Genomic DNA, 12,574 nt, shown 5'->3' with positions numbered 1-12,574 from the left:
AGAAGAAGAGGGAATACTTCCTAACTCATTCTATGAGGCCAGCATCACCCTAACACCAAAACCAGACAAAGACATTACAAGAAAAGAAAACTACAGACCAATAGTGCTCATGAACATAGATACAAAAATCCTCATCAAAGTATTAGCAAATCAAATCCAACAATGTATAAAAAGAATTGTATACCACAACCAAGTAGGATTTATCTCAGATATGCAAGCCTGGTTCAACATTCAACAACCAATTGATGTAATCCATCACATCAAGAGGCTAAAAAAGAAAAATCACATGATCATGTCAATAGATGCATAAAAAGCATTTGACAAAATCCAACACCCATTCATGATAAAGACTTTCAGTAATCTAGGAATAGAGGGGGATAAAGAATATCTACAAAAATCCTACAGGTAGTCATGAAGAGCCTAGGGGCAGGATGGGAATAAAGACGCAGACCTACTAGAGAATGGACTTGAGGACACGGGGAGGGGGAAGGGTAAGCTGGGACAAAGTGAGAGAGTGGCATGGACATATATACACTACCAGATGTAAAACCGATAGCTAGTGGGAAGCAGCCGCATAGCACAGGGAGATCAGCTCAGTGCTTTGTGACCACCTAGAGTGGTGGGATAGGGAGAGTGGGAGGGAGGGAGACGCAAGAGGGAAGAGATATGGGGATATATGTATATGTATAGCTGATTCACTTTGTTATAAAGCAGCAACTAACACACCATTGTAAAGCAATTATACTCCAATAAAGATGTTAAAAAAACCCCAACACATAGGGCTTCCCTGGTGGCGCAGTGGTTGAGAATCTGCCTGCCAATGCAGGGGACACGGGTTCGAGTCCTGGTCTGGGAAGATCCCACATGCTGCGGAGCAACTGGCCCCGTGAGCCACAACTACTGAGCCTGCGCGTCTGGAGCCTGTGCTCCACAACAAGAGAGGCCGCGACAGTGAGAGGCCCGCGCACCGCCATGAAGAGTGGCCCCCGCTTGCCGCAACTAGAGAAAGCCCTCGCACAGAAACGAAGACCCAACACAGCCAAAAATAAATAAATAAATTAAAAAAAAAAAAAAACCCAACACCTACAGGTAACATCATACTTAGTGGTGAGAAACTAGACGCTTTCCCACTAAGATGAGGTAAAAGGCAAGGATGTCCGTCTCACCACCCATCTTCAGCATTGTACTAGAAGTTCTAGCGAATGCAATAAGAAAAGGAGATAAAAACCTCTGCTCTGTGAAAGACGATATAAAGAGAATGAGAAGAAAGGCCACAGACTTGGGGAAAATGTTTGCAAATATGATAAAGACTGTTATTCAAAATGTACAAAGATGGGGCTTCCCTGGTGGCGCAGTGGTTGAGAGTCTGCCTGCCAATGCAGGGGACACGGGTTCAAGCCCTGGTCTGGGAAGATCCCGCATGCCGCGGAGCAACTAGGCCCGTGAGCCACAACTACTGAGCCTGTGCGTCTGGAGCTTGTGCTCCGCAACAAGAGAGGCCGCGATAGTGAGGGGCCCGCGCACTGCGATGAAGAGTGGCCCCCACTTGCCACAACTAGAGAAAGCCCTCGCACAGAAACGAAGACCCAGCACAGCTATAAATAAATTAAAAAAAAAAAAAAAGCCAGACACGTAGCTCTTAAAAAAAAAAAAAATTACAAAGAACTCTTAACACTCAGTGATAAGAAAACAAACAACCTTGTCAAAAACTGGGCCAAAGGCCTTAACAGACACCTCACCAAAGAAGATACACAGATGGCAAATAAGCATATGAAAATTTGCTGCACATCATAGGTTATCAGGGAAATGCAAATTCAAACAATAATGGGATAGCACTATACACCCATTAGCATGGCCGAATCTGGAACACTGATAACACCAAACACTGGTGAAGGTGTGGAGCAACGGGAACTCTCGTTCACTGCTGGTGGGGATGCGTACGGTACAGCCGCTGTGGAAGACAGTTTGGCAGTTTCTTGCAAAACTAAACATAGTCTTACCATAAGATCCAGCAGTTGTGCTCCTTAGTATTTAGCCAAAGGAGTTGAAAACTTATGTCCACACAAATACCTGCACACAGGTATTTAGAGGAGCTTCATTCATAATTGCCAAAACGTGGAAGCAACTGAGATGTCCTTTAGTAGGTGAGTGGATATGTAAACTGTGGTATATCCAGACAGTGGAATATTACTCAATGCTAAAAAGAAATGAGCTATCAAGCCATGAAAAAATATAGATGAAACTTACATGCATATTAAATGAAAAAAGTCAGTCTAAAAAGGCCACATACTATATGATTCCAACTATATAACATTCTAGAAAAGGTAAAACTATGGAGACAGTAAAAAGATCAGTAGTTTGCTAGGGTTTGGGGGAAGGATGAACAGGTGGAGCACAGAGATTTTTAGGGCAGTGAAAATGCTGTATGATACCACAGTGATGGGTACATGTCACTAGACATTCGTCCACACCCATAGAGTGTACAACACCAAGAGTGAACCTTAATGTAAACTGTGGACTTCGGGGGATGATGATGGCGTGGAAGTGTAGGTTCATCAGTTGTGACAAACGTACCTTCTGGTGGAGGACGCTGACGACAGGGAGGCTGTGCATGAGTGGGGGTGGGAAGATATGGGAACTCTCTGTGCCTTCCTCTCAATTCTGCTGCGAGCTTAAAACTGCCGTAAAAAACAGTCTTTAGAAAAAGACAGCCCAATAAAAAAAGTGCGAAGGACTTGACTAGGTGCTTCTGCAAAGAAGATATACAAACGGCCAACAACCCCATGAAAAGATGCTCAGCATCACTGTCAGGGAGATGAAAATCACAGCCACAGTGAGATAACGCTTCATACCCACTAGGATGGCGGTCACGGAAAAAACAGATAATAACAAACGCTTGTGAGGACGTGAAGAAACGGGAACCCTCATACACCATTGGTGCAATGCAAATGTGTAGCCACTCTGGAAAACAGACAATGTCACCTCCTCACATGGTTAAACAGAATAACTATATGCACCAGCAACTGCATGCCTAGATATATATCCATGTACACCCAAGAGAACTGAAAACATGTCCACACAAAAGGGTACGCACAGATATCCATAACAACATTGTTCATAATAGCCAAAGGGAGTAAGCAATCCTCGTTTGCATCAACTAAGGAGTGGATAAATGGTACAGATAAACGGAATATTTTCGGCAAATAAAAGAAATGATGTACTGACACAGGCCACAACACGCGTGAACTTTGAAAACATCATTTTAAGTGAAAGAAGCCAGTCACAAAACACTGTATGATTCCACTTATATGAAACATGCAGAATAGGCAAATCCATAGAAACAAAGTAGTTTAGTGATTGCCTAGGTCAGGGGCGTGCTGGGAAGTTGGAGGATGGTCCCTCGGGGGCGAAGGGTTTCTTTTGGGGTGAGGAAAATGTTCCAAGGGTGATTGTGGTGATGGATGTACAGTTCTGTAAATATATGAAAAGCCATTTAATTGTAAGAGGGTGAATTGTACGGTATGTGAATTATACCTCAGTGATGAAGATGGAAGAGAAAGAAAGAAGAGAAATGAAAAGGAAAAAAAAGGAAGGAAGGCAGGAGGAAGGTGGCAGGTAGGCGCTCCTGACCCTGGGCCTCTGGGAGCAGGGAGGGCCCAGGAGTGCAGGGGTGCGGAAAAGAGGGGCTAAAGACTAAAGAGGGAGATGACCTCTGCTCTGCCCGCGGCCCCTCCACCTCCTGCGCTCCTGTAGGAAGAGAAGATGCCCAAATTCGACTCCTGGGGTTTAGACGGGTTTGCAGTGGGGACGGGAAGCTTCAGGGGCCCTGTGGGTGGATCTGGGCCACGTGGCCTCTGTGTCTGAACGAGTGATCGCTGCCTGCACGTCCATCCGGGAAGTGTCTGGGCTCTCCTTCCAGGGGCCCTGCACGTGGAGAGGACAGGGCAGCACACACCCCGCCCGCAGGCCCTGCAGCAGAAAGGACTTGGCGTCCAGGAGCCAAGCGGAGCCGGAGCCCGGAGGCCTGTCCTTGCCCAGCAGCGCCCCCTGCCCGAGGCAGGGCCCACTGCACGCTGTTTACAAATTGGGGCGCTGCCCGCTCCCCGGGAGAGCTCGTAGGGGCTGAGTGTGATCTGCGGGGCCTGTGACTCTCTGCCCAATATCCCCACTGGGGCGCGCGGACTTGAACTTGACCACTAGCAAGCGAAGGGCCCAGCAGGCGGGGTGGCCAAAGGGAGAGGTCCCTGTGCCATGAGCCGTCTCGGTTTTACGTGAAACAACAGCAGCTGCCCTTGGGGGGGCTCAGCTTCCGCCCCGGCACTCGGCACTCGGAGCGCAGCCCTGGCCTAGCGGGACCTCGGCTCCCAGAGGGGCCCTAAGAGCCTGCCTGCTTCGCCGATGGCCCAGCTAAGCTGGGCCCCATGGTGTCCACTGGGGGGCAGCAGCTGTCCGGCTCCAGCGCCCACTCCGGAAGCGGCGCCGGGTCAGTCAGCGCGTGGGCAGAACTGGAAGCACCGGCTCCCCCGCCCCCGCCGCCCCCCCGGCCGCGGAAGCAGCGCTGAGGGACGCGCCAGGTTTGCACTGACGTGCGGGGGCTGCTAAGGGCCTGCCTGAGGGTCAGCAGACTGCCGGCTGAAGGGCCAGATCGTAAACACTTTTCACCCCGTGCACCATATACGGTCTCCTCGCATATGCCTCTTTGCCCCTTTTGTTTTTGTTTTCACAGCCCTTTAAAAACACAAACCACACTCGCAGGTCCCAGGTCACGCAGACAGGCCTGGGCGGGGTTCCGTGGGCCGCGCTTTGCGGGAACCCAGATGCGCCCACGCCTTTGCTCCGAGCCCTCACGGCCACGATGCGCAGAGGTTCACAACCGGACCGTCCGCAGAAAAAGCCGGCGCTGCCACCGGACAGAGCCCAGCCCGGCCAACTAAGGATGCCCATCTTTGGGAACAGACTGCAGCTGATGGTTGCATGGTCCGGGTCCCTCAGGCAGGTGCCCAGGGTGGGGCTGTTCTCTGATGGGACTGACGGGGACGCCCCTGTGTCCCTCCTTGTACCAGAGATGGCAACGCAGCCACCACCATGACCCAGCGAAAGAAAGGGCTCTGCGTTAGGGGCACAAAATCCACTGCCACACTCCAGGCCTGTGTCCACAGAAGCGGCCTCGTGAACCACTTCTGACCCCTCCCAGGCCCAGCATGGGGGTCTCACTGCTGTTGACACTTTGCCGTCACGGTGCTGCCCTTCCAGCCTCATCAGCCCACTCTGGCCACGGCACTGCCACCGTCGACTCCCTGGACCATTTGTGTCTGGCAGCGATGGGGCGGGGTCTCAAGGGCCCCCGCAGTGGTTACAGTCAGGTGTCCAATGAGCGTTCCATGCTCCCCATCCTCTGAGGGCACCTGGTGTCACGACCCTGGACCAGCCTCCTCAAAATCATCCCGAAAGGCTTCTGCCCCTGCGGCCTCGCCTGCCCAGGTCCTCGCACCCTGGCCGGGCTGTTTGCTCACCGAACGTGGCCCCAGGAAGGGTTCAGCTCCCCTTGGCTGCCCTCTGGATGGTGGCCAGGACTAAGGGGGGGTGTGGGTACAGGGTTACACAACCCTCCTTTGAAAACAGGGACTTGCCCGGAACGTTCCTGGCACCGTGACGCATCCCTCTCCCTGAGAGCAGCCCTGCCCAGCCTGGTAGGTGCGCCCCCAGGGGCAGCCCCCCTACAGGGGCTGCGGGATTCGAATTTCACTTTCTGTTGGATGACAGAGTTCCAGGTCCTGGAGACACGGTCACTTGGTTGAGGACACTGTGTGTTGTCATCTGTGGTGGTCCACGGGGGCCCCTGTGGGGGATGTAATGGTGTCTGTACATGTTAACGCAAATGCCTGTTGCTTTTGCACCTGAGCCCTCCTGGTGAAAGGTCTGGGTGTGAGCAGAGGATGTCTAGGGGAGGAGGTGATTAATGGGACCAGGACGGGCACACTGGCTTTGTGGCTGAGGAGTGACAGCATTGAACCCACACCTGGGCAGGGACCACCTCAGCCCCCGGGGGTGCCGGGGGGAGGTGACTGCTCTTGGCCCCTAGATCCAGTGCCTGGATCCAATTAATTTAATCAATTTAAGTGACCAATTTAACAGATTAAAGGTGAGAATCATATAATCATCTTTATAGGTATAGAGATGGTATTTACTAAGAGCCAACATCCACATGTGATAAAAATTCCCTGAATATGAGAATAGGAATTGGAATATGAGGGGACATTCTAATCTGAAAAAGGGCATCTTGAAAACAAACAGGAAGAAGCATCATGTTTAATCGGGAAACATGGAACACTTTCTTTTTGGGTCCTGCTAACACGGCATGTATCCAGCCAGCACAGCAAGGCAAAAAATGAATCAAAATGCAAAATGATTAGAAAGGGAGAAACAACTATCATCAGGTGCAAATGCTATGAATGTGAATGTGGAAAAATCCAAAAGAATCCAGATAATGCAGCAGAATTAATAAGAGGCTTGGCCTGGTTGTTACATATAAAATTAGAAAAGGTAAGAACTCAATTGTGATTCTACATTCACAGCAGTAAGTACTTCGAAAAGAAATGAAGAAAAGACACCATTTACAATAGTATAGAAAACAGCAAGTCCTTAAGAATAAATCTAACAAAAGATGTGCATGGCTTCCCCGCCATCAGTTCTAAAACTGTATTGAGAATGTCAGAGACAATCTAAATAAACACAGGAACGTGCTCTGTTCCTGGGCCACGTTGAGTCAACCGAGGTAAAGGTATCAGTTCTCGCATCAGTCTTCATACTCCACGCAATCCCAGTAAAAATCCCGGCAGACCTGTGTCTGTGTGTGTGTGTAACCTGATAAGCCAACTGTAAATTTTATATGAAAAGGCAAAGCCAAGAAGGACCAAGACTTCCTGGAGAAGAAAAGACGGAAGGACTTGCTGGCCCAGGATGGATGCTGTAGCAGACACAGGGCTCTCACAAGGAACGGTGATCGGACAGGTGGGCAGGAGGGGGGCTGGGAGACGGCCCAGGCGTGCACTCGGCGGGGGGGCGGGGGGGGCCTACCTCGTGCCCAGCTCCACATGTGCAGGCACGGAGGTGTGAGCGACCAAGGCATACGGCAGAGACGCTGTTGTGGGGGGCCATGGAGAGCGTATTCAAGACTTCGAGGTGATTTTTCAAATAAGGCACAGGACGTCCCTGGCGGTCCAGTGGTGAAGAATCCACCTTCCAACGCAGGGAACGCGGGTTCCATCCCCGGTCAGGGAACTAAGATCCCACATGCCGTGGGTAACTGAGCCCGCACGCCACAACTAGGGAGCCCGCGCACAGCAACGGAAGATCCCACATGCCACAACTAAGACCCAATGCAGCCAAATAAATAAATAAAATGTTAAAAAAAAAATAAGGCACAAAAAACCTCTGACCATAAAAATAAAGACGGGTACATTTACTGCATTAAACTCACGAGTGCCTATTCACCCAAAGGCGCACCGAAGAGCGTGAAGTAAGGTGCAGAGAAAAGGGAAAAGATGTTCGCAACACTTGTGACCTGGTGTATGTACACAACTCCCATAAAGTAACAAGAAAAAAGGGAACTCGGTAAAAAAGAGGAAAGACTTAACAGGGGACTTACAAATGAGGAAATCCAACGGTAAGCGAACAAGATGTGCTCAGCCTCATGAACAGAAAAGAACAGAAGAACCTTGTTTTCACAACCGTCCACAACCACCAGGTTGGCAAGCGTGTCCTGCAGCGGGATCACCCGTGGCCTCTGTACCTAACAAGCTGGCGGCGGGTGCAGGTGGAGCCAGCAACCACAGGCCTTAACTCGGGGCCGCCGTCCCTCGGGGCTGGCATCACATCTGCTCTTTTGCTGCACACTTACGTTGGGTCCCCTTTTCTGCCCGTGTTTAGGAAAACAGAGTCAGGGTGAGGAGTCACCGTTGGATGGGGGGGGGCGCTGCAGGCTGGAGTGAGGGTCCCTGGGGCCGTGGCCACCTGCCGGGTGGGACTGCCTGCCCCGCCCTCCCTGCATCCTGCACCCCGTCTTCCTCGGCTGGCCTGGCCCCTGTCCCGTGGCTCCCACAGACGCTCTGCCCAGTTTCCTTCCTGCCTTTGAAGTCCGGCGCTCAGGTGTGTGCGGTGTGTGCAGAGACCTCCGGCCTGCCTGCCAGCACTCGGCCCCCGCCGGCTCCCCTCTCCGCCGCCGCCAGATGGCTGCCGCCCTCCCCACGGGGCGGGGCCAGGGAAGAGCAGGGCCGGGGCCACCTGGGCCGGAGCGTGCTTGGACTGCCTTCCTCCAGGGAAGAACGTCTGAACCTCCGGTGGGGCGGGCGGGGGCTGGTGGCGTGGGCAGCGGCACCGCACCCCCCACCCCACCGGGGTCCCTCTCCTCCTTCAGGGCCAGCGAATGCTACTCGCACAGAATATCAGTCTTACTATTATTATTTTTCTACTTGCAACAGCACTCTGTAAAGCACGCAACACGCGGGAAAACAGGAGAAAGGACTCGACCCCGACCCCCTGCCTGCCGCCAGCGTGCTCTTCAGCCACTGACGTATCGGAAACCTGACGTACGCCCGGCCGTTGGCTGGGTCCCGGCCCGCAACGTGCCGCCCTGCGCCCGCTGCCCCTCAGGACCTGAGGCCAGCCAGGTGGGCCTGGGCTGGTCCCCTGGGGAGGCCCCGAGGCCACGTGCAGCAGGAAGGGGGCCCGCGGGGCGTGCAGGAAGCCTGCCCTTGCCCTGGGGGTGTGTGTGGCCCGCAGAGGGAAAGGCACCCAGGCCTTTCTCGCAGGAGGGGCCGGCCCTCCCTCCGCTGGGCCAGGAGAAAGCGCAGAGATGGCCTGGTGGCATTTCCGACTTGGATAAAACTGGGAGAGAGCGGAAATGTCCTGGAGAGTCTCTCGGAGGCCACTTGCAGCCGAAAGCGTGTGACATGTGTCTGGCTGGTCCCTGAACTGGGCGAGGGGCTGCTCTGGGCCAGGCGGGCAAGCCTGGCGGGGAGCTGGGGACCCCGCGGTCACAGCACCCCAGCTCTGCAAACATCAGATCCGAAAGGGCGGGGCCTTGGTTCCTGCTTTGACTTCTCTGCCAGAAATAAAACAATAAAGCTCTGAGGCCTTTTATAAGCTTGTTTTGAAAAATGTAGGCATGTCTTTTATTTCCTGGCAGCTTTCTGGGGAACCAGGATTCCTTCCACAAGCACAGCTCGGGGCTGGGGTCCTGCTCTCAGGGCAGCCGTGGGCAGCGCCCTGGGCCCCCGGGCAAGGTGGGGCCCTGGACACCCAGATCTGGCGAGGAGGGGAGGCTGGCCCTCGCCTGAGCACCCGGGGTGCCAGGTGGCCTCGCCTGGCTGCAGGAGGGCCACAGAGGACAGGGGGAAGGGGCCACTGCTGGGCAGCCAGGGCGCGGCCTGCGGGCGGGGCAGTGGGCTGGCTTCAGTGCCCAGCGTTCGGGGGAGGAGGGATGCCCGCAGCGCTGGGGGGACGGCCCTTCCCCCTCCCAGGCCGGGCCCTCAGGGCGCAGGCGCTGGGGCCGCACTCTCTGCCGCCTCCCTCCCCTGCCCCCTGCCGTCAGCTGTCCGGGGCCTCCCTGTGGCCACCCTCTTGTCTCCCGCCGGGCCTTGTGGTCCTGCCTACGGCCCAGAGCCCAGGCCCTTGAGCCCCACCCCCCTCCAACAGGGGCTGCCTCTCCGGGGGGCGGGGGGTCCAGGCACCTGCCCCTCCCGTGTCCTGTCCCTCCAGCTGTCGTCACGGTCCTTCCCTTCCTTCCCTGTGTAGGTGGCAGCTCCTGCCGCACCTCTGGCACACCTGGGCCAGGTGCCCCCCTAGGACCAGATCCCAAGCCCCCAGAGGCCCCTGGACATGCCCTGCGCGTGGGCACCCACGCCCCCCTCCCCCGGGCCCAGCACAGCCTGACCTTGCTGCCCGGAGCTCTGGGGCCATGTCGGGTCCCCTGTCGCCCTGCAGCCACCGCCCCTGGCTGCCACCTCCAGTGCAGGCACGGTGCGCCTCTGCTCCCACACCCAGGCCTCTCACCCTGCCAGTCTCACTCTGGGGACGGTGGCCACTCCCCCGGGACACCAGCCCTACCCCAGGCCCCATCCCCAGCAAGCCTCCAGAGCTGCCTGTGCCCGACAGCCCCTCTGCCCAGAGCAGCTGGCGGGAAATATTCGCTGCAGGATGTGTGTGAGGGCCCGAGGGGGCTGCGTCTGGCCCTCGACCAGGCCCCTGGACCCGCCTGGAGGACAGCGTGGTCCTGGGACCTATACCCAGACACGGTGCCCACTCCTCCCACCCTGGACTCAGCTCCCAGCACTCAGACTTCTGCTCAAGCCGAGTCCTCTGGCTGGGGAGCAGGGTAATGCTTCGCACACAGCAGGTGTTTAATGAAGGACTTGCCCCAGTGTGTAAACAGCCAGTTTATGGCTGTTGAGGCTCTGAGGCTGGACCCCCTGTGGGGAGGTACGGGGTTCGGGGGGAGTGGGGGTAGGGAACGAGCTGGGCAGCGCCCTCCAGCCGCCTGGTTTCAGAGCCATGGGAGAAGTGTCCACTGGGGCCCAGGCTCCTCCTGCTTGTTCTGTCCCTGGGCCTGCCCACTGTCCCCACCCCATCGTCGACTGGACCACAGGTACCCTGTGTGGCCTGGAAGCTGCTGGCGGGCCGGAAGCTGTGCCCTCCAGGCTGACTCAGGTCAGCTGAGGAGGCCCCCTTCCCCCAGCAGAGGAGGGTGTAAATAAGGACGCCCTCTGGGCAGCAGGGAGCAGTGGGGAGACAGCCCTGAAAAGCACATTCCTTGGGACCCAGCCAGCCCCCTCGGAGGAACTTACTGTGAGGAACGGAAAGAACAAAAGACCCGCGGGGACAAAGATGTGCGTAGGATGGATGTGCACCAGAGCATCCCGGGAGACACTGAAGCCACCCACACAGCCCATAAGCTGTGACTGCTTAAAAGAATTATGGCATAGCCATAGGATGGAATATTATACTGTCACCAAAAAGCACATTTTTCACAGCAAACTTAAGGCACTGGAAAATGCTCACGGTAAAACATTGAACAAAATATGCAAAATGGAAATTTGTATGAAATGGCAGCCCCAAACGCGCTTGAAAACGCATCAGGAAGGATGTCGCCAAAACGTTCAGAGTGCTTGTTTGGGAAGATGGAATTATGGGCGTATTATCCCGACAATCAGAAGATGAACAGCCGACATTTACGGAGCTGCTTCTACAAGCTAGCTCTCTTCCAGAGGCCGGGAGAGCACCGTGAACAGAAGAGACAAAATTTTAAGACTAAAAATAAAACACTGCTGCCGGTGCGTGCCCACTCCTCGACCCAGAGCTAGGGCTCCATCAAGGTTTCGGGATGAATGTGTGACTAAATGAATTAGCAAATAAGTCAATGGTGAGTGAACAGTGGGTTGTCCTGGAGGCATGCTGTGGCGAGCTGGTCATTTCTAGCTTCACACAGCCCCTGAGAGCTGAGGAGGGGGACACCTGAGTCCTTCCCAGCTGGCCAGGCTGGCTTCCCAGTGAGGGTGGCCAGGTGTGTGCTCGGGGCTCTGGGTGTTCCCGCCAGAAGGCATTCCCTAGAGGTTACGTTATGTTTTGACAGAATGTCAAACTTACAGAAAAATTGCAAGGCACTCCTCATACTTTTGATCCACATTCACCAAATGCTAGGATTCTGCCCCATTTGCTTCATCATGCTCTCTCTCCCTCTACATAGATGTTTCCTGAACCACTTGAGACTACCCTGCAGAAGTGATAACCCTTTACCCCCGAGCCCTCTAGTGTGTGTTCCCCTGAGCAAGGACATCCTCTACTGAGAACACACACGGTTACCCGGGGCAGGACACTCAGCACCGAGGCAGTGCGATCGGTACCACTTTCTCCCTCGTTTATACATTTAATCATGTATTTATGCTCATATCGGCGTGAACGCACCGGCTCCCCTTTCCTTAAGGGACTGAAGTCTGTTACCACCACGAACTTAATGCTTCACTTGTCCAGCCATGGCCAGCGAGAGCCCCTTTCGGATGGCCTCTGTGTCCTTTTGCCACATCTCGATCATTCTTTGATCACTCTATTACTTTCTGGCACAAGCTTTTCCAAGCTCATTTTCTTCTTTTCCTGCCGTGGCCGTATCATCTCCAAAGAGCCCCAGTTCCCTTCAGTGGCGACTGGTGTTTGGGAACCAGGATCTGAGCCCGAGGACTGCTCACGGCCGCTGAGGTGTCCCTGCTTTGCATTTCCCTCGGTGGGCAGACGCACCTACACACCTGCGTCCACATCCCCCATCATGATGTCCAAATACAGTCAAACACGCGTGGGTGCCACGACCGTGTACTCATGTGCCTTGTGGGGCACACGCCCCGTGCGGGGTAAACAACCGAGGTGGGGTCAGAAGCGACACGCGGGGAGCGCAGGGACCAGGCTGTGGGAGCAGGGCCCGTTCAGGGGAGGAGACCTGCCTGTCCTGGGAGGGGCCCCGAGCTGGCAGCAAGCACAGTGGCTGAGGGTGACCTGTTCTGTATGGCTGGAGCAGAGGGAGGTGGGG

At 54.8% G+C, this 12,574-nt stretch overlaps 2 protein-coding genes across 21 annotated transcripts in view; one reads left to right on the top strand and one right to left on the bottom strand.

The window, feature by feature from the left end:
* MTERF4 (mitochondrial transcription termination factor 4) overlaps positions 1-9,084 on the top strand; it is a 95,953-nt gene extending 86,869 nt beyond the window's left edge. Inside the window, exon 4 of one of the 2 annotated variants that reach the window (XM_057550834.1) lies at positions 8,481-9,084. In XM_057550834.1, coding sequence (XP_057406817.1) covers positions 8,481-8,972 — 492 coding nt within the window. In that variant the 3' untranslated portion in view covers positions 8,973-9,084. The remainder of the gene's footprint in view (positions 1-8,480) is intronic. The other variant, XM_007184849.3, reaches the window with a different exon arrangement.
* Positions 1-12,574, bottom strand: part of SNED1 (sushi, nidogen and EGF like domains 1) — a 98,838-nt gene that overhangs the window by 81,848 nt on the left and 4,416 nt on the right. The window contains exon 1 of one of the 19 annotated variants that reach the window (XM_057550832.1): positions 9,935-9,992. The exons of the other annotated variants lie outside the window; for them this stretch is intronic. The gene's annotated coding sequence lies outside the window, so the exon portion shown is untranslated. Of the gene's footprint in view, positions 1-9,934; positions 9,993-12,574 lie in introns of those variants that run through there. 19 annotated transcript variants of the gene reach the window in all.

Source organism: Balaenoptera acutorostrata, chromosome 8 (assembly GCF_949987535.1).
Source record: "Balaenoptera acutorostrata chromosome 8, mBalAcu1.1, whole genome shotgun sequence".
NCBI classification, from domain to species: Eukaryota; Metazoa; Chordata; class Mammalia; order Artiodactyla; family Balaenopteridae; genus Balaenoptera; species Balaenoptera acutorostrata.
The sequence above is the reverse complement of the archived record's forward strand: the minus strand, read 5'-3'. Positions and strand labels throughout refer to the sequence as shown.